At 37.6% G+C, this 22,671-nt stretch overlaps 1 protein-coding gene across 1 annotated transcript in view; it reads right to left on the minus strand.

Moving 5' to 3' along the window:
• LOC128638472 (carbonic anhydrase 6) overlaps window positions 1-22,671 on the minus strand; it is a 565,822-nt gene that overhangs the window by 162,779 nt on the left and 380,372 nt on the right. The window contains exons 7-8 of the mRNA XM_053690431.1: window positions 7,723-7,846; window positions 1,854-1,961 (exon numbers count right to left, since the gene is read on the minus strand). Coding sequence (XP_053546406.1) covers window positions 1,854-1,961; window positions 7,723-7,846 — 232 coding nt within the window. The remainder of the gene's footprint in view (window positions 1-1,853; window positions 1,962-7,722; window positions 7,847-22,671) is intronic.

The following is a 22,671-nucleotide window of genomic DNA, read 5'->3' on the forward strand; positions in this document are numbered from 1 at the left end:
CATCATCCATCACAATTGCTCCAGAGGCAGCTCCTTGATCACAGGCTCAGGGGGCTGGAGGGGACGTGGGGCTTGTGATCTGGATTCTGGACTAGCTAACTCTTATGGTGCTGGCGACTTATTAGAGTTTGAGACAGCTAGGTAAGTGACTGTATATGACAACTGCTGTGCTTAGTATTGTGTACAGTGGAGTGGTCTTATAAGAATGTTCTATTAGCTAGTGAGGTGGGGGTTGTAGCTGAGGTGTGAAATAGTATAAATAATAAGGCTTTATATGGCTTTATCATCAGTATATATATATCTGTATTTGAGACATCCGGTACATATAAATCATTATGCAGCGCTGCTTTGTTATTGGCAAGGTGACCATATTCACAAGGGAACTGTTTACTATAGTACTGGCACAGAGTTATCAGGGCCAGATTGGGCCATGAGCGGGAAGGGGGATTTGGCTGAGCTGGAGGGGCAGGGCTGAGCCAGAGGGCCATACAAATTTCCAGGGCCGCTCTGATTTCCCAATCCGGCCCTGAAGTGGCCTGCAGAACTTCCTTACAAATTTGTTGAATGCATGCTTTATTCCTGAAAGCCCAAGGGGTGGCAACTGCTCTAGTAGAGTGAGCGGTAATTATATTTCTGTTTAAATGCAGTGATAGAAAAAAATGCTAAAAATTCTCCAGTATTTTGGGCAAGTTCTCTGAAAATTCCGGGAAGCGAAGGGGTTAACCTCTGAGGTCCCAAGGGAAGAAAATGAAAAATTACTTGCAAAAGGGGATAAATCTCCTTCTGATCCTCTTTGAGCCTGCTGCTGTGGAGAACCAGAGCTGTGCACTACAGCTGACAACAGTAAATTTAACTAAACAGTATTTTTTTTAACTTTTTTGTGAAAGTGCCCAAAACTGTACTTAGTGTTAAATGGTGTATGTGAAACATGTATACATGGACATACCAATAGATGTGGGCTATGAAGGTGCATAGTATTTACCTACCAGCACCTTTATCTTCAATGCTCACCTGTAGACTGCTTTCAGAGAAGGGTATAGCACGGAGCAGCACATTGTAAACCAGGGGATTGGCAGGCATGGCCACATTTTACCTGAGAGGCTCATAGCATTTCTGCCCTGCAAGAGGATAATCACTGCCTGGTTGAACTCCTGTCCTGTTGCGCTCCCTTTGTAGGTTCTCTTAAGAGGAAATGGGTATCAAATTGGTTAGAAAACCCATATCAAATAATGGGAAGATCAGAACTTCAGAATGCACCTCACTACTTGTTGCTGGCAAAAAAAATGACTGTGGGATTATGGGAAAGTAGGAGGGATTAAAAACTCTGGATGAATTACGCTGGATATTTTTGCCTTCTTCTAGTGAAATTGAATTTTATCCCACATGTGATGGATCGTGGACTCTCACCATCTTATGAAATGAATAAATTAAGCAAAAGTCATTTTAACTTACCATTCTTAAATCCATGGAAGGTTTAGATTTTTCTGGCTATAAGCAAGTACTCTTCCACCCAATACTAGACAAATTCTGCTTTTTGAAATTGATTCCCCCATCAGCATATTGAAAAGCAGAAATGAGCAAAGATTGTGTGGAAAAAGACCTGTTACTGCAAGATTAAAGAGCATTTTTAAATTTTATTTAAATTATGGTATTTTCCTTTTAGTATGTCGTGGGTGGGGTTATGTGTTTTGTGGTTATTTGCAATAGGAAGTGATTGCATATATGATTTTATGATATGGGGTCGAGTAACAGTGGCAATGCAGACGGGTGTTTGTGATATGGGGGAAAGTCTTTAGACTCCAATATAGTGACTTTTATATTTTGTCCTTTACAGTAATAAGTGTTCCCCTCACCTGAGAATGCAGTTCTTGGGGATATTCCAACCCCTGTCTGCTTCTTCATATCTTGTATGCCAGTTTCAATCTGCTGCAGTTTAGTTTTGATCTCCAGTTGGAAGCTATCTGAAAAGTGACACATTAAAAATGAGGTCCTGTAGTTCACAGTAGTGTGAAAGGCACCAATCCTAGAACTGCCCACAAGCCTGTCACAAACAGGTGGCTAGATTACGAGTTTTGCGTTATGAGCGGCTCAGTGCTAACTTGCAAGTTATTGTCACCGCTCACCTCCCTATAGTGCTGCTATTACAGGTTTTCATAAACCTGGCGTTAACAGGCAATATGTTAGCGTAGAACAAAATTGAGCTCCATACCGCACTCCAATGCCAGCGTTGCTTTGAGCTGGTTTTACATGCTCGTGCACAATTTCCCCATAGACATCAATAGGGAGAGCCAGCTAAAAAAAAGCCTAACACCTGCAATAAAGGAGAGTAAAGCTTCGTAACGCAGCCCCATTGATTCCTATGGGGAAACAAAAGTTATGTTTAAACCTAACACCCTAACATAAACCCAGAGTCTAAACACCCCTAATCTGCCGCCCCGACATCGCCGCCACCTACATTATACTTATTAACCCCTAATCTGCCACCCATAACATCGCCACTACCTACAGTACACTTATTAACCTCTAATCTGCCGCCCCCAATGTCGTTGCTACCTACCTACACTTATTAACCCCTAATCTGCTGCCCCCAATGTCGCCAACACCTACCTACATTTATTAACCCCTAATCTGCCGCCCTCCACACCGCCGCCACCTACATTACACTTATTAACCCCTAATCTGCCGCCCCCAACGTCGTCGCCACTATACTAAAGTTAGTAACCCCTAACCCTAAGTCTAACCCTAAACACCCCTAACTTTAATATAATTAAAATAAATCTAACTAACAATTACTATCATTAACTAAATAATTCCTATTTACCTGTAAAATAAACCCTAAGCTAGCTACAATATAACTAATAGTTACATTGTAGCTATCTTAGGTTTTATTTTTATTTCACAGGCAAGTTTGTATTTATTTTAACAAGGTAGAATAGTTACTAAATAGTTATTAACTATTTACTAACTACCTAGTTAAAATAAATACACATTTACCTGTAAAATAAAACCCTGCCTTACACTAACACCTAACCTTACACTACAATTATATAAATTACAATAATTAAATACAATTAACTAAATTACAACAAAAAAAAAACACTAAATTACACAAAATAAAAAATAAATTATCAAGTATTTAAACTAATTACACCTAATCTAATAGCCCTATCAAAATAAAAAAAAAAACCTAGCCTAAACTGCCAATAGCCCTTAAAAGGGCCTTTTGCGGGGCATTGCCCCAAAGAAATCAGCTCTTTTACCTGTAAAAATAATAATACAAACAACCCCCAACAGTAAAACCCACCACCCACACAACCAACCCCCCAAATAAAATCCTATCTAAAAAACCTAAGCTCCCAATTGCCCTGAAAAGGGCATTTGTATGGGCATTGCCCTTAAAAGGGCATTTAGCTCTTTTTCCGCCCAAACCCTAAGCTAAAAATAAAACCCACCCAATAAACCCTTAAAAAAACCTTACACTAACCCTGAAGATTAACTTACAGTTTTTGAAGACCCGACATCCATCCTCAACGAACCCACAGAAGACCTCATCGAAGCCGGCAGAAGTCTTCATCCAAGCGGGCCGAAGTCTTCATCCAAGCGGGCCGAAGTCTTCATCCAAGCGGGCCGAAGTCTTCATCCAAGCGGGCCGAAGTCTTCATCCAGACGGCATCTTCTATATTCTATCAGCTAATCGGAATTAAAGGGTAAAAAATCCTATTGGCTGATTGGATCAGCCAATAGGATTGAAGCTCAATCCTATTGGCTGATTGCATCAGCCAATAGGATTTTTTACCCTTTAATTCCGATTGGGTAGAATTCTATCAGGCATTTGGAATTCAAGGGATGCCATCTTGGATCATGTCCCTTAAAGGAACCTTCATTTTGGAAGAGCCGTCGATTTAAGAGGATGCTCCGCGCCGGATGTCTTGAAGATGGAGCCGCTCCGCACCGGATGGATGAAGATAGAAGATGCCATCTGGATGAAGACTTCTGCCGGCTTGGATGAAGACTTCGGCCCGCTTGGATGAAGACTTCTGTCGGCTTCAATGAGGACTTCTGCCGCTTCGTTGAGGATGGATGTCGGGTCTTCAAAAACTGTAAGTGGATCTTCGGGGGTTAGTGTTAGGTTTTTTTAGGGGTTTATTGGGTGGGTTTTATTTTTAGCTTAGGGTTTGGGTGGAAAAAGAGCTAAATGCCCTTTTGTGTACTGTTTTACTGTTGGGGGGTTGTTTGTATTTTTTTACAGGTAAAAGAGCTGATTTCTTTGGGGCAATGCCCCGCAATTGGTAGTTTATTGTAGGTTAGGGTTCTTTTTTATTTTTTGGGGGGGGCTTTTTTATTTTGATAGGGCTATTAGATTAGGTGTAATGAGTTTAAATATTTGATAATTTTTTTTTATTTTGTGTAATTCAGTGTTTTTTTTTGTAATTTAGTTAATTGTATTTAATTAATGTAATTTATTTAATTGTAGTGTAAGGTTAGGTGTTAGTGTAAGACAGGTTAGGTTTTATTTTACAGGTAAATTTGTATTTATTTTAACTAGATAGTAAATAGTTAATAACTATTTACTAACTAGTCTACCTAGTTAAAATAAATACAAACTTACCTGCAAAATAAAAATGAAACCTAAGTTAGATACAATGTAACTATTAGTTATATTGTAGCAAGCTTAGGGTTTATTTTACAGGTAAGTATTTAGTTTTAAATAGGTATTATTTAGTTAATGATAGTAATTTGTATTTAGATTTATTTTAATTATATTAAAGTTAGGGGTGTTAGGGTTAGACTTAGGGTTAGGTTTAGGGGTTAATAACTTTAGTATAGTGGCAGCGATGTTAGGGACAACAGATTAGGAGTTAATAACAGAATGTAGGTTGCGGCGATGTTAGGGACAGTAGATTAGGGGTTAATAATATTTAACTAGTGTTTGCGATGCATGAGTACGGCGGTTTAGGGGTTAATATGTTTATTCTAGTGGCGGCGATGTCCGGAGCTTAGGGTTGATAATTTTATTTTAATGTTTGCAATGCGGGAGGGCCTCGGTTTAGGGGTTAATAGGTAGTTTATGGGTGTTAGTGAACTTTTTAGCACTTTAGTTATGAGTTTTATGTTACGGCGTTGTAGCATAAAACCCATAACTAGTGACTTTCAGTTTACGGTACGGATCTTGACGGTATAGGCTGTACCGCTGACTTTTTGGCCTCGCAGGCAAACTCATAATACCAGCGCAAAGGAAGTCCCATTGAAAAAGGACTTCTGGAAAAAAATTTGCAAAAAAGTGTGCAGTACAGCTAAACCTGCAAGACTCGTAATACCAGCGGTAGTGAAAAAGAGCCATAACGATGCTTTTTTACTCATACCACAAAACTCGTAATCTATTCGAGGGTAAATTAATCACAACCACTATCACCAGTCTGTAACACTTAGGGTTAACTAAATCTGGCCACTTTAATCATTTTTTTTCACAGGAAGTGCTAAATATCTGCCTCTGAAACCAGCTTGCCACAGATAGGACTATTTGCCAAACTGTGACAGTAGGCAAAGTGTGGGTATGAAGGGCTTAACAGTGCAGGGTCTCCAGCTACCTTAATCCCAATTCCTTACCAGAGCATAAGAGCCAACACAAATTAACCCCCAAATTCTGCCTATAGTACCAAAAAAAATTAACATTCGCCACCACCACCCTAAAACTTACTATTTGGTTCATTTTGGGGCTACCAATAAATTACAGTTGCATTAAAAACTCAAGAGCAAGCAAAAAAATATATATTTTGTTAATGTTAACCCCAAATTTAAAGGGCCATAAAACCCAACATGTTTCTTTACTTCTATAAAGACATTTGTTTTGTTCTCATGGTATACTTTGTTGAAGAGATACCTAGGTAGTAAGCGTGCACATGTCTGGAGTGCTACATGGCAGGAAAAGTGCTGTCATCTAGTACTCATCCTTGCAAAACTGATACCATAGTACTGCAGGCATGTGCATGCTCCAGAGCTTACATTTGAGCTTTTCAACAATCGATACCAAGAGAACAAAGACAATTTGATAATAGAAGTAAATTAGAAAGTTGTTTAATATTAAATGTTTTATATGAATCATGAAAGAAAAAAATTGGGTTTCATGTCCTTTTAAGGAAACTGGGAATTTAGTCACTAAAACACAAAGTTGAATCTGATTTAAATGTATATTTTAATCTCAGAAAAGATCAGATGGTGCTTGTATTAGCACAGGGGCGTAATTAAGTCATAGGCCAACGAGGCCAGTGCCTAGGGCAGCAGATTTTTAAGGGGCAGCAGAATTTTGAGTCCCTAGGGCCACTCTACTGAACTCAGGGCCGGGTGGCTAAATCAACCAATTACAAATTACTTAAATGGCTGGCCCGGCTATTGCTATCCTATGGGATTGTATGTGGGTGCGCATGACGTGGTGACAGTGGAGGCGGAGCTCACTTGCGCAGCCTGGCCTGGACTGAGAGGGAATACGGTATTCTTACTGGCTCCACCGCGTGATTGAGACTCACACAGACTACACAGTGCAGTGTTCACTACACCGTGACCACTGTGGAACAGCATATGCCTTTCTCCCTTCAATATATCTTCATTAGGCATTAAAATACTTAAACGGATTAGTCACTAAATACTTGTACATTTACTGTTTGTCTATCTGTCATACATGCAAAGAATAAGTATTTATTGCTGAATCTATACAACTATGTGACTTAAAACACAACTGAAAACATGTTGTATGCATTTAATACATTCAGAAACAATACAAGTATATACTTTATTATGATTGTATCATGTGACTTTATCCCCTAGGATACAATTCCTAAACCTATCATAACTACTGTTGTATTTTTTAAGTACTTTTAAAGGCCAGTTTGTATATTCATTACATATTTATCCAAGCAGATATTTTGCTTAAATAACTGTCAATCACCAAAGAAGATGTTTAAGGTTAAACAACTACCTACTGACAAACTATCATACAGTGAAGGATATTTTTTTTCTGATATAAACACTTTAATAATCTGACTTGCAAAATAATGTCTTAATATATATATATATATATATATATATATATATATATATATATATATATATATATATATATGTGTGTGTGTGTGACCAGAGTGAATGCAAGCCCTGGTGAAAATCTACTTAAAAAGACATTTTTTTAATTTTTTACACCCTGCCCCAAAAATATTATGTCTAAAAAAAGGCCTTAAACCTGGGGTGGGGGGTGGGGGGGGGGTGGGCAGCAGAATTTTGAGTGCCTAGGGCAGCACAAAACCTAAATACGCCCCTGAGTGAGAGGGATTAAGATGTTGTTATGTTGTGTTTTGCTTCCTCCTAATGGTTTGGACTTTAATCCCGCATGTGATGGCTTGTGGACTCCCACCATTTTATGAAATAAATATATTTATGATATGCTGCCTATAATTTAAAACAGAAAAGTTTATATTAGTAGATTTATTAAAGAAGAGCAGCCAACTGGGGTTAACTATAACATCTATTTAATTTACTTATTTGAGGGTCAATCCCAATCCTTTAGAAAAACTTGATGATTTACAAAATTAACAAAAATTCCCACAGACTTTAAAAAAGGTTTTCTGTACAAAAACTAGATACGTTTTTAAAGGGATTGTGATTCACAACTTTATTAAAGAAATAAACTATTATATAATTTTATCTGATATGCCACCAGTATTTACTCACCTTTGGGAAGTTTTGGATGAAAAGAAGCCTCTACAATGCGGTTATAAAGAGGTTGTGCATGTCGATAGTCATTACGTAGGGTCTGATTGTGCCAATCCAACAATGTATTTTCCAGCAAATTTATCTAAAAATATTAGCAATATTTATAATCAACAAATTGATCTGAATATAATAATACCTCCAAAATTACATTTCTGAAATTCTAATTTAAAAAAATAAAACTAATAAATTGATACCATATTCATCTTTAACATATGGGTATAATCAGTTCATAGAAATTTAGACAGATTATTAGTATTATTATTATACAGTATTTATAAAGTGCCAACATAGTCTGCAGCACTGTAAAAATGTGTTTAAATAAAACAATGATACAAAATTTGAAAGATAAAGGATACAATTTGACAAACACATATAGGAGAAGTTGAGGGCTCTATTCCTGTTTGAATTTACAATCTAAAAGGGTAGGAGAGTAAGAAACAGGAGATCAGGACTACAAGGGTGAGAATAATGTAAGTTAGGTGAGGGCAATTATTAGGTAAGTGGAATTAATTTGTTACTGAGTTGGGTGGTAGGCTTCCCTGAACAAAAATGCCTTTAGGGAGCATTTAAAAGAAGGCAGATTAGGGGAAAGTCTGACAGCGTGAGAGTGTTCCAGAGGGTAGTTGCCGCACGAGAGAAGTCCTGCAGTTTAGCATGGGAAGAGGTGATAATCGAAGATGCAAGGAGCAGGCCATTGTTGGGAGGCCTGGAGTATAGTTGTTAATAGTGATGTTGTGAACTGCCATTGAATTCAATAGGCAGGCGAACTTTAAAACCTACAAGGACTCTTTCTGGCCACAATAGTGATGGAAAAGTTGTTTCAAGGGTACTAACACCTGGACTGTCGCATGCTGGAGGGGGATCCCTGGCAAAACTCCCATGGAAAATTACATAGTTTATGCAGAGTCTGCTTTTAAGCCATAATGGGCCTAAATCAACTAACATTTCCAAAGTGGCTGTCTCAAAACATCCCGGACAGAAGATAGATTGATAGATAGGATAGATAGATATACATAGATTGATAGTTAGATAGAATCGATAGAAGAGAAATAGATAGATTTGTTAGATATATAATTACCCTAATAAAGTCTAATAATTAAACATGCGTTCTTGGACCCAACTAGCTTGTGTTAATTAGTACTTTTCTTAACACTTTAATCCCTGTTCCCCCCCTATCGGGGGTGTTCTATATGGCCTGCCTGATTACCCTGAAAAAATATAATAATAAGACATGCGGTCTGGTACCCATTTTAACTAGGTTGTGTTTTAAGTACTACCATTCTTAGCACTTTAATCTCTGTAACTCCCCCTATTTGGTGAGGTCTATACGGCCTGGATGATTACCCATACAAAATATAATAATAAGACATCTGCTCTTGGTCTGCGACTCATGGTAACTATGTTGTGTTAATTAGTAATGTCCTTCGCATTTTAATAGCTGTTACTCATACTCACCCTATCGGTGGAGGTCTATATGGCCTGCATGATTACCCTTACAAAATATAATAACCAAACATATGCTCTGGGACCCATGGTAAGTAGGTTGTGTTAAGTAGTACTGTTCTTTGCAGTTTAATACCTGTTACAACACCAAATGGTGGCAGGTCTATCTGGCCTTAATGATTAGCTGCACCCAAACCCCCAAAAAAGCTGAGTGGTCTTAGACTAACACCCATGGCTAACTCGGTTGTTTCAATTAGTACTATTCTTAGCACTTTCATCCCTGTTACGGGTGGTCTACATGGCCATCATGATTAGCCGAACAAAATACTACAATCCAACCTTTGCTCAGTCTTCATAGGCCCGTTATTGGCTGTATTTTGATAGTACAGTTCTTATTATTTTTATAGCTGATACAACACCGAATGGTGGCAGCTCTATATGGCCTGCATGATTAGCCGCACCCAATACAAAAATAAATCCAAGCGGTCTTGGATTAACACCCATGGATAACTCTGTTGTTTCAAGTAGTACTATTCTTAGCACTTTCATCTCATCATCCCTGTTACTTCCAGGACTCTCGGTGGTGGTCTACATGGCCATCATGATTAGCCTAACCAAATACTACAATCCAACCTTGGCTCAGTCCCATGGTTCCCAGCCCTTCATTGGCTGTATTTTGGTAGTACTGTTCTTATTAGTTTAATAGCTGATACGACACCGAATGGTGGCAGCTCTATATGGCCTGCATGAATAGCCGCACCCAAAGCCAAAAAAAAACCAAGCGGTCTTGCACTAACACCCATGGCTAACTCTGTTGTTTCAAGTTCTACTATTCTTAGCTCTTTCATCTCATCCCTGTTACTTCCAGGACTCTCAGTGGTGGTGGTCTACATGGCCATCATGATTACCCTCACCAAAATATAACAACAATACGTGCATGCAGGGAACCATGGTAAGCTTACTTCCTTTCGCAAAATCGAGTATAACAGTTGCAGGCAGAGGTTCTGACCCTGCATTATGGCTGCACCTCTCCCTAAAAGAGGCATGCGTTACAGAGTCTGTGGGCATGTATGCAAAGAGCTGGCCTGCCTAAAAAGAGGAGCAAGGCTGTACAGGTTGTTCTTCAGCCATTTTATACGCTGTCCCACGGCCACGACCCTCAACAACCACAACAGAATGAAACACCACATATGCCATCCTTTTGAACAACAGAGTACAGGTATGGCATTGATTTTAGTTACACGGCGATATTTATTATGAACCATGAAATTGAAAACAAAAACATGATTGGACACCAAGTACAGTACAGGTCATTCTCCTTCGGCCTTTTTAGAATAGTGTTCCGGACCCCCAACAAAAACAACAGCAGGAAAGAGGACATATGGCATCCTTTTGAACAATAGATGACAGGTAAGGCATAGATTTTACAAAGCCATAGATAATTTTTTTGCAACTGTGAAATAAAAATAAACATTGATTGGACACCCAGCACACTTCTTTATCCTTAGGACTTTTTATAAGAGGCTCCCGGAGCCTCAACTGAAACAACAGCATGAAAGAGGACATATGGCATCCTTGTGGACAATTGATTACAGTTAAGGCATTGATTTTAGAATCCCAGAGATCATTTATATGACCCGGGAAATAGAAAAAAACATTGATTGGATACCCAGTACACTTCTTTATCCTTAGGCCTTTTTATAAGAGGCTCCCGGAGCCGCAACAGAAAAAAACATTATGAAAGAGGACATATGTCATCCTTTTGAATAATAGATTACAGGAAAGGCATTGATTTTAGAATCCCAGAGATCATTTATATGACCCGGGAAATAGAAAAAAACATTGATTAGACACCCAGTACACTTATTTATTCTTAGGCCTTTTTAATAAGAGGGTCCCGGAGCCTCAACTGAAACAACAGCATGAAAGAGGAGATATGTCATCCTTTTGAATAATAGATTACAGGAAAGGCATTGATTTTAGAATCCCAGAGATCATTTATATGACCCGGTAAATAGAAAAAAACATTGATTAGACACCCAGTACACTTATTTTTCCTGAGGCCTTTTTAATAAGAGGGTCCCGGAGCCTCAACCGAAACAACATTATGAAAGAGGACACATGTCATCCTTTTGAATAATAGATTACAGGAAAGGCATTGATTTTAGAAACCCACAGATCATTATTTGCAACCGTGAAATAGAAAAAAACATTGATTAGACACCCAGTACACTTATTTTTCCTCAGGCCTTTTTAATAAGAGGGTCCCGGAGCCTCAACCGAAACAACAGCATGAAAGAGGACATATGTCATCCTTTTGAATAATAGATTACAGGAAAGGCATTGATTTTAGAATCCCAGAGATCATTTATATGACCCGGGAAATAGAAAAAAACATTGATTAGACACCCAGTACACTTATTTATTCTTATACCTTTTAATAAGAGGGTCCCGAAACAACAGCATGAAAGAGGACATATGTCATCCTTTTGAATTATAGATTAAAGGAAAGGCATTGATTTTAGAAACCCACAGATCATTATTTGCAACCGTGAAATAGAAAAAAACATTGATTAGACACCCAGTACACTTATTTTTCCTCAGGCCTTTTTAATAAGCGGGTCCCGGAGCCTCAACCGAAACAACAGCATGAAAGAGGACATATGTCATCCTTTTGAATAATAGATTACAGGAAAGGCATTGATTTTAGAATCCCAGAGATCATTTATATCACCCGGGAAATATGAAAAAACATTGATTAGACACCCAGTACACTTATTTATTCTTAGGCCTTTTTAATAAGAGGGTCCCGGAGCCTCAACTGAAACAACAGCATGAAAGAGGACATATGGCATCCTTGTGGACAATTGATTACAGTTAAGGCATTGATTTTAGAATCCCAGAGATCATTTATATGACCCGGGAAATAGAAAAAAACATTGATTGGATACCCAGTACACTTCTTTATCCTTAGGCCTTTTTATAAGAGGCTCCCGGAGCCGCAACAGAAAAAAACATTATGAAAGAGGACATATGTCATCCTTTTGAATAATAGATTACAGGAAAGGCATTGATTTTAGAATCCCAGAGATCATTTATATGACCCGGGAAATAGAAAAAAACATTGATTAGACACCCAGTACACTTATTTATTCTTAGGCCTTTTTAATAAGAGGGTCCCGGAGCCTCAACCGAAACAACAGCATGAAAGAGGAGATATGTCATCCTTTTGAATAATAGATTACAGGAAAGGCATTGATTTTAGAATCCCAGAGATCATTTATATGACCCGGTAAATAGAAAAAAACATTGATTAGACACCCAGTACACTTATTTTTCCTGAGGCCTTTTTAATAAGAGGGTCCCGGAGCCTCAACCGAAACAACATTATGAAAGAGGACACATGTCATCCTTTTGAATAATAGATTACAGGAAAGGCATTGATTTTAGAAACCCACAGATCATTATTTGCAACCGTGAAATAGAAAAAAACATTGATTAGACACCCAGTACACTTATTTTTACTCAGGCCTTTTTAATAAGAGGGTCCCGGAGCCTCAACCGAAACAACAGCATGAAAGAGGACATATGTCATCCTTTTGAATAATAGATTACAGGAAAGGCATTGATTTTAGAATCCCAGAGATCATTTATATCACCCGGGAAATAGAAAAAAACATTGATTAGACACCCAGTACACTTATTTATTCTTATACCTTTTAATAAGAGGGTCCCGAAACAACAGCATGAAAGAGGACATATGTCATCCTTTTGAATTATAGATTAAAGGAAAGGCATTGATTTTAGAAACCCACAGATCATTATTTGCAACCGTGAAATAGAAAAAAACATTGATTAGACACCCAGTACACTTATTTTTCCTCAGGCCTTTTTAATAAGCGGGTCCCGGAGCCTCAACCGAAACAACAGCATGAAAGAGGACATATGTCATCCTTTTGAATAATAGATTACAGGAAAGGCATTGATTTTAGAATCCCAGAGATCATTTATATCACCCGGGAAATATGAAAAAACATTGATTAGACACCCAGTACACTTATTTATTCTTAGGCCTTTTTAATAAGAGGGTCCCGGAGCCTCAACCGAAACAACAGCATGAAAGAGGACATATGTCATCCTTTTGAATTATAGATTACAGGAAAGGCATTGATTTTAGAAACCCACAGATCATTATTTGCAACCGTGAAATAGAAAAAAACATTGATTAGACACCAAGTACACTTATTTTTCCTCAGGCCTTTTTAATAAGAATGTCCCGGAGCCTCAACTGAAACAACAGCATGAAAGAGGACATATGTCATCCTTCTGAATAATAGATTACAGGAAAGGCATTGATTTTAGAAACCCACAGATCATTATTTGCAACCGTGAAATAGAAAAAAACATTGATTAGACACCCAGTACACTTATTTTTCCTCAGGCCTTTTTAATAAGAGGGTCCCGGAGCCTCAACCGAAACAACAGCATGAAAGAGGACATATGTCATCCTTTTGAATAATAGATTACAGGAAAGGCATTGATTTTAGAATCCCAGAGATCATTTATATCACCCGGGAAATAGAAAAAAACATTGATTAGACACCCAGTACACTTATTTATTCTTAGGCCTTTTTAATAAGAGGGTCCCGAAGCCTCAACCGAAACAACAGCATGAAAGAGGACATATATCATCCTTTTGAATTATAGATTACAGGAAAGGCATTGATTTTAGAAACCCACAGATCATTATTTGCAACCGTGAAATAGAAAAAAACATTGATTAGGCACCCAGTACACTTATTTTTCCTCAGGCCTTTTTAATAAGAGGGTCCCGGAGCCTCAACCGAAACAACAGCATGAAAGAGGACATATGTCATCCTTTTGAATAATAGATTACAGGAAAGGCATTGATTTTAGAATCCCAGAGATCATTTATATCACCCGGGAAATATGAAAAAACATTGATTAGACACCCAGTACACTTATTTATTCTTAGGCCTTTTTAATAAGAGGGTCCCGGAGCCTCAACCAAACAACAGTATGAAAGAGGACATATGTCATCCTTTTGAATTGTAGATTACAGGAAAGGCATTGATTTTAGAAACCCACAGATCATTATTTGCAACCGTGAAATAGAAAAAAACATTGATTAGACACCCAGTACACTTATTTTTCCTCAGGCCTTTTTAATAAGAGGGTCCCGGAGCCTCAACCGAAACAACAGCATGAAAGAGGACATATGTCATCCTTTTGAATAATAGATTACAGGAAAGGCATTGATTTTAGAATCCCAGAGATCATTTATATCACCCGGGAAATATGAAAAAACATTGATTAGACACCCAGTATACTTATTTATTCTTAGGCCTTTTTAATAAGAGGGTCCCGGAGCCTCAACCAAACAACAGTATGAAAGAGGACATATGTCATCCTTTTGAATTGTAGATTACAGGAAAGGCATTGATTTTAGAAACCCACAGATCATTATTTGCAACCGTGAAATAGAAAAAAACATTGATTAGACACCCAGTACACTTATTTTTCCTCAGGCCTTTTTAATAAGAGGGTCCCGGAGCCTCAGCCGAAACAACAGCATGAAAGAGGACATATGTCATCCTTTTGAATTATAGATTACAGGAAAGGCATTGATTTTAGAAACCCACAGATCATTATTTGCAACCGTGAAATAGAAAAAAACATTGATTAGACACCCAGTACACTTATTTTTCCTCAGGCCTTTTTAATAAGAGGGTCCCGGAGCCTCAACCGAAACAACAGCATGAAAGATGACACATGTCATCCTTTTGAATAATAGATTACAGGAAAGGCATTGATTTTAGAAACCCACAGATCATTATTTGCAACCGTGAAATAGAAAAAAACATTGATTAGACACCCAGTACACTTATTTATTCTTAGGCCTTTTTAATAAGAGGGTCCCGGAGCCTCAACCGAAACAACAGCATGAAAGAGGACATATGTCATCCTTTTGAATTATAGATTACAGGAAAGGCATTGATTTTAGAATCCCAGAGATCATTTATATCACCCGGGAAATATGAAAAAACATTGATTAGACACCCAGTACACTTATTTATTCTTAGGCCTTTTTAATAAGAGGGTCCCGGAGCCTCAACCAAAACAACAGTATGAAAGAGGACATATGTCATCCTTTTGAATTGTAGATTACAGGAAAGGCATTGATTTTAGAAACCCACAGATCATTATTTGCAACCGTGAAATAGAAAAAAACATTGATTAGACACCCAGTACACTTATTTTTCCTCAGTCCTTTTTAATAAGAGGGTCCCGGAGCCTCAGCCGAAACAACAGCATGAAAGAGGACATATGTCATCCTTTTGAATAATAGATTACAGGAAAGGCATTGATTTTAGAAACCCACAGATCATTATTTGCAACCGTGAAATAGAAAAAAACATTGATTAGACAGCCAGTAAACTTATTTTTCCTCAGGCCTTTTTAATAAGAGGGTCCCGGAGCCTCAACCGAAACAACAGCATGAAAGAGGACATATGTCATCCTTTTGAATAATAGATTACAGGAAAGGCATTGATTTTAGAATCCCAGAGATCATTTATATCACCCGGGAAATAGAAAAAAACATTGATTAGACACCCAGTACACCTATTTATTCTTAGGCCTTTTTAATAAGAGGGTCCCGGAGCCTCAACCGAAACAACAGCATGAAAGAGGACATATGGCATCCTTGTGGACAATTGATTACAGTTAAGGCATTGATTTTAGAATCCCAGAGATCATTATTTGCAACCGTGAAATAGAAAATAACATTGATTAGACACCCAGTACACTTATTTTTCCTCAGGCCTTTTTAATAAGAGGGTCCCGGAGCCTCAACCGAAACAACAGCATGAAAGAGGACATATGTCATCCTTTTGAATAATAGATTACAGGAAAGGCATTGATTTTAGAATCCCAGAGATCATTTATATCACCCGGGAAATAGAAAAAAACATTGATTAGACACCCAGTACACTTATTTATTCTTAGGCCTTTTTAATAAGAGGGTCCCGGAGCCTCAACCGAAACAACAGCATGAAAGAGGACATATGTCATCCTTTTGAATAATAGATTACAGGAAAGGCATTGATTTTAGAAACCCACAGATCATTATTTGCAACCGTGAAATAGAAAAAAACATTGATTAGACACCCAGTACACTTATTTATTCTTAGGCCTTTTTAATAAGAGGGTCCCGGAGCCTCAACCGAAACAACAGCATGAAAGAGGACATATGGCATCCTTGTGGACAATTGATTACAGTTAAGGCATTGATTTTAGAATCCCAGAGATCACTATTTGCAACCGTGAAATAGAAAAAAACATTGATTAGACACCCAGTACACTTATTTTTCCTCAGGCCTTTTTAATAAGAGGGTCCCGGAGCCTCAACCGAAACAACAGCATGAAAGAGGACATATGTCATCCTTTTGAATTATAGATTACAGGAAAGGCATTGATTTTAGAAACCCACAGATCATTATTTGCAACCGTGAAATAGAAAAAAACATTGATTAGACACCCAGTACACTTATTTTTCCTCAGGCCTTTTTAATAAGAGGGTCCCGGAGCCTCAACCGAAACAACTGCATGAAAGAGGACATATGTCATCCTTTTGAATAATAGATTACAGGAAAGGCATTGATTTTAGAATCCCAGAGATCATTTATATGACCCGGGAAATAGAAAAAAACATTGATTAGACACCCAGTACACTTATTTATTCTTAGGCCTTTTTAATAAGAGGTTCCCGGAGCCTCAACCGAAACAACAGCATGAAAGAGGACATATGTCATCCTTTTGAATAATAGATTACAGGAAAGGCATTGATTTTAGAATCCCAGAGATCATTTATATGACCCGGGAAATAGAAAAAACATTGATTAGACACCCAATACACTTATTTATTCTTAGGCCTTTTTAATAAGAGGGTCCCGGAGCCTCAACCGAAACAACAGCATGAAAGAGGACATATGTCATCCTTTTGAATTATCGATTACAGGAAAGGCATTGATTTTAGAAACCCACAGATCATTATTTTCAACCGTGAAATAGAAAAAAACATAGATTATACACCCAGTACACTTCTTTATCCTTAGGCCTTTTTATAAGAGGCTCCCGGAGCCTCAACAGAAACAACAGCATGAAAGAGGACATATGGCATCCTTGTGACTAATAGATTTCAGGAAAGGCATTGATTTTAGAAACCCTGGGATAATTTGTTGCAACCGTGAAATAAAAAAAAAGATTGATTAGACACCCAGTACACTTATTTATTCTTAGGCCTTTTTAATAAGAGGGTCCCGGAGCCTCAACTGAAACAACAGCATGAAAGAGGAGATATGTCATCCTTTTGAATAATAGATTACAGGAAAGGCATTGATTTTAGAATCCCAGAGATCATTTATATGACCCGGTAAATAGAAAAAAACATTGATTAGACACCCAGTACACTTATTTTTCCTGAGGCCTTTTTAATAAGAGGGTCCCGGAGCCTCAACCGAAACAACATTATGAAAGAGGACACATGTCATCCTTTTGAATAATAGATTACAGGAAAGGCATTGATTTTAGAAACCCACAGATCATTATTTGCAACCGTGAAATAGAAAAAAACATTGATTAGACACCCAGTACACTTATTTTTCCTCAGGCCTTTTTAATAAGAGGGTCCCGGAGCCTCAACCGAAACAACAGCATGAAAGAGGACATATGTCATCCTTTTGAATAATAGATTACAGGAAAGGCATTGATTTTAGAATCCCAGAGATCATTTATATCACCCGGGAAATAGAAAAAAACATTGATTAGACACCCAGTACACTTATTTATTCTTATACCTTTTAATAAGAGGGTCCCGAAACAACAGCATGAAAGAGGACATATGTCATCCTTTTGAATTATAGATTAAAGGAAAGGCATTGATTTTAGAAACCCACAGATCATTATTTGCAACCGTGAAATAGAAAAAAACATTGATTAGACACCCAGTACACTTATTTTTCCTCAGGCCTTTTTAATAAGCGGGTCCCGGAGCCTCAACCGAAACAACAGCATGAAAGAGGACATATGTCATCCTTTTGAATAATAGATTACAGGAAAGGCATTGATTTTAGAATCCCAGAGATCATTTATATCACCCGGGAAATATGAAAAAACATTGATTAGACACCCAGTACACTTATTTATCCTCAGGCCTTTTTAATAAGAGGGTCCCGGAGCCTCAACTGAAACAACAGCATGAAAGAGGACATATGGCATCCTTGTGGACAATTGATTACAGTTAAGGCATTGATTTTAGAATCCCAGAGATCATTTATATGACCCGGGAAATAGAAAAAAACATTGATTGGATACCCAGTACACTTCTTTATCCTTAGGCCTTTTTATAAGAGGCTCCCGGAGCCGCAACAGAAAAAAACATTATGAAAGAGGACATATGTCATCCTTTTGAATAATAGATTACAGGAAAGGCATTGATTTTAGAATCCCAGAGATCATTTATATGACCCAGGAAATAGAAAAAAACATTGATTAGACACCCAGTACACTTATTTAGTCTTAGGCCTTTTTAATAAGAGGGTCCCGGAGCCTCAACTGAAACAACAGCATGAAAGAGGAGATATGTCATCCTTTTGAATAATAGATTACAGGAAAGGCATTGATTTTAGAATCCCAGAGATCATTTATATGACCCGGTAAATAGAAAAAAACATTGATTAGACACCCAGTACACTTATTTTTCCTGAGGCCTTTTTAATAAGAGGGTCCCGGAGCCTCAACCGAAACAACATTATGAAAGAGGACACATGTCATCCTTTTGAATAATAGATTACAGGAAAGGCATTGATTTTAGAAACCCACAGATCATTATTTGCAACCGTGAAATAGAAAAAAACATTGATTAGACACCCAGTACACTTATTTTTCCTCAGGCCTTTTTAATAAGAGGGTCCCGGAGCCTCAACCGAAACAACAGCATGAAAGAGGACATATGTCATCCTTTTGAATAATAGATTACAGGAAAGGCATTGATTTTAGAATCCCAGAGATCATTTATATCACCCGGGAAATAGAAAAAAACATTGATTAGACACCCAGTACACTTATTTATTCTTATACCTTTTAATAAGAGGGTCCCGAAACAACAGCATGAAAGAGGACATATGTCATCCTTTTGAATTATAGATTAAAGGAAAGGCATTGATTTTAGAAACCCACAGATCATTATTTGCAACCGTGAAATAGAAAAAAACATTGATTAGACACCCAGTACACTTATTTTTCCTCAGGCCTTTTTAATAAGCGGGTCCCGGAGCCTCAACCGAAACAACAGCATGAAAGAGGACATATGTCATCCTTTTGAATAATAGATTACAGGAAAGGCATTGATTTTAGAATCCCAGAGATCATTTATATCACCCGGGAAATATGAAAAAACATTGATTAGACACCCAGTACACTTATTTATTCTTAGGCCTTTTTAATAAGAGGGTCCCGGAGCCTCAACCGAAACAACAGCATGAAAGAGGACATATGTCATCCTTTTGAATTATAGATTACAGGAAAGGCATTGATTTTAGAAACCCACAGATCATTATTTGCAACCGTGAAATAGAAAAAAACATTGATTAGACACCAAGTACACTTATTTTTCCTCAGGCCTTTTTAATAAGAATGTCCCGGAGCCTCAACTGAAACAACAGCATGAAAGAGGACATATGTCATCCTTCTGAATAATAGATTACAGGAAAGGCATTGATTTTAGAAACCCACAGATCATTATTTGCAACCGTGAAATAGAAAAAAACATTGATTAGACACCCAGTACACTTATTTTTCCTCAGGCCTTTTTAATAAGAGGGTCCCGGAGCCTCAACCGAAACAACAGCATGAAAGAGGACATATGTCATCCTTTTGAATAATAGATTACAGGAAAGGCATTGATTTTAGAATCCCAGAGATCATTTATATCACCCGGGAAATAGAAAAAAACATTGATTAGACACCCAGTACACTTATTTATTCTTAGGCCTTTTTAATAAGAGGGTCCCGAAGCCTCAACCGAAACAACAGCATGAAAGAGGACATATATCATCCTTTTGAATTATAGATTACAGGAAAGGCATTGATTTTAGAAACCCACAGATCATTATTTGCAACCGTGAAATAGAAAAAAACATTGATTAGGCACCCAGTACACTTATTTTTCCTCAGGCCTTTTTAATAAGAGGGTCCCGGAGCCTCAACCGAAACAACAGCATGAAAGAGGACATATGTCATCCTTTTGAATAATAGATTACAGGAAAGGCATTGATTTTAGAATCCCAGAGATCATTTATATCACCCGGGAAATATGAAAAAACATTGATTAGACACCCAGTACACTTATTTATTCTTAGGCCTTTTTAATAAGAGGGTCCCGGAGCCTCAACCAAACAACAGTATGAAAGAGGACATATGTCATCCTTTTGAATTGTAGATTACAGGAAAGGCATTGATTTTAGAAACCCACAGATCATTATTTGCAACCGTGAAATAGAAAAAAACATTGATTAGACACCCAGTACACTTATTTTTCCTCAGGCCTTTTTAATAAGAGGGTCCCGGAGCCTCAACCGAAACAACAGCATGAAAGAGGACATATGTCATCCTTTTGAATAATAGATTACAGGAAAGGCATTGATTTTAGAATCCCAGAGATCATTTATATCACCCGGGAAATATGAAAAAACATTGATTAGACACCCAGTATACTTATTTATTCTTAGGCCTTTTTAATAAGAGGGTCCCGGAGCCTCAACCAAACAACAGTATGAAAGAGGACATATGTCATCCTTTTGAATTGTAGATTACAGGAAAGGCATTGATTTTAGAAACCCACAGATCATTATTTGCAACCGTGAAATAGAAAAAAACATTGATTAGACACCCAGTACACTTATTTTTCCTCAGGCCTTTTTAATAAGAGGGTCCCGGAGCCTCAACCGAAACAACAGCATGAAAGAGGACATATGTCATCCTTTTGAATTATAGATTACAGGAAAGGCATTGATTTTAGAAACCCACAGATCATTATTTGCAACCGTGAAATAGAAAAAAACATTGATTAGACACCCAGTACACTTATTTTTCCTCAGGCCTTTTTAATAAGAGGGTCCCGGAGCCTCAACCGAAACAACAGCATGAAAGATGACACATGTCATCCTTTTGAATAATAGATTACAGGAAAGGCATTGATTTTAGAAACCCACAGATCATTATTTGCAACCGTGAAATAGAAAAAAACATTGATTAGACACCCAGTACACTTATTTATTCTTAGGCCTTTTTAATAAGAGGGTCCCGGAGCCTCAACCGAAACAACAGCATGAAAGAGGACATATGTCATCCTTTTGAATTATAGATTACAGGAAAGGCATTGATTTTAGAATCCCAGAGATCATTTATATCACCCGGGAAATATGAAAAAACATTGATTAGACACCCAGTACACTTATTTATTCTTAGGCCTTTTTAATAAGAGGGTCCCGGAGCCTCAACCAAAACAACAGTATGAAAGAGGACATATGTCATCCTTTTGAATTGTAGATTACAGGAAAGGCATTGATTTTAGAAACCCACAGATCATTATTTGCAACCGTGAAATAGAAAAAAACATTGATTAGACACCCAGTACACTTATTTTTCCTCAGTCCTTTTTAATAAGAGGGTCCCGGAGCCTCAGCCGAAACAACAGCATGAAAGAGGACATATGTCATCCTTTTGAATAATAGATTACAGGAAAGGCATTGATTTTAGAAACCCACAGATCATTATTTGCAACCGTGAAATAGAAAAAAACATTGATTAGACAGCCAGTAAACTTATTTTTCCTCAGGCCTTTTTAATAAGAGGGTCCCGGAGCCTCAACCGAAACAACAGCATGAAAGAGGACATATGTCATCCTTTTGAATAATAGATTACAGGAAAGGCATTGATTTTAGAATCCCAGAGATCATTTATATCACCCGTGAAATAGAAAAAAACATTGATTAGACACCCAGTACACCTATTTATTCTTAGGCCTTTTTAATAAGAGGGTCCCGGAGCCTCAACCGAAACAACAGCATGAAAGAGGACATATGGCATCCTTGTGGACAATTGATTACAGTTAAGGCATTGATTTTAGAATCCCAGAGATCATTATTTGCAACCGTGAAATAGAAAATAACATTGATTAGACACCCAGTACACTTATTTTTCCTCAGGCCTTTTTAATAAGAGGGTCCCGGAGCCTCAACCGAAACAACAGCATGAAAGAGGAGATATGTCATCCTTTTGAATAATAGATTACAGGAAAGGCATTGATTTTAGAATCCCAGAGATCATTTATATCACCCGGGAAATAGAAAAAAACATTGATTAGACACCCAGTACACTTAT

Source organism: Bombina bombina, chromosome 8 (assembly GCF_027579735.1).
Source record: "Bombina bombina isolate aBomBom1 chromosome 8, aBomBom1.pri, whole genome shotgun sequence".
NCBI classification, from domain to species: Eukaryota; Metazoa; Chordata; class Amphibia; order Anura; family Bombinatoridae; genus Bombina; species Bombina bombina.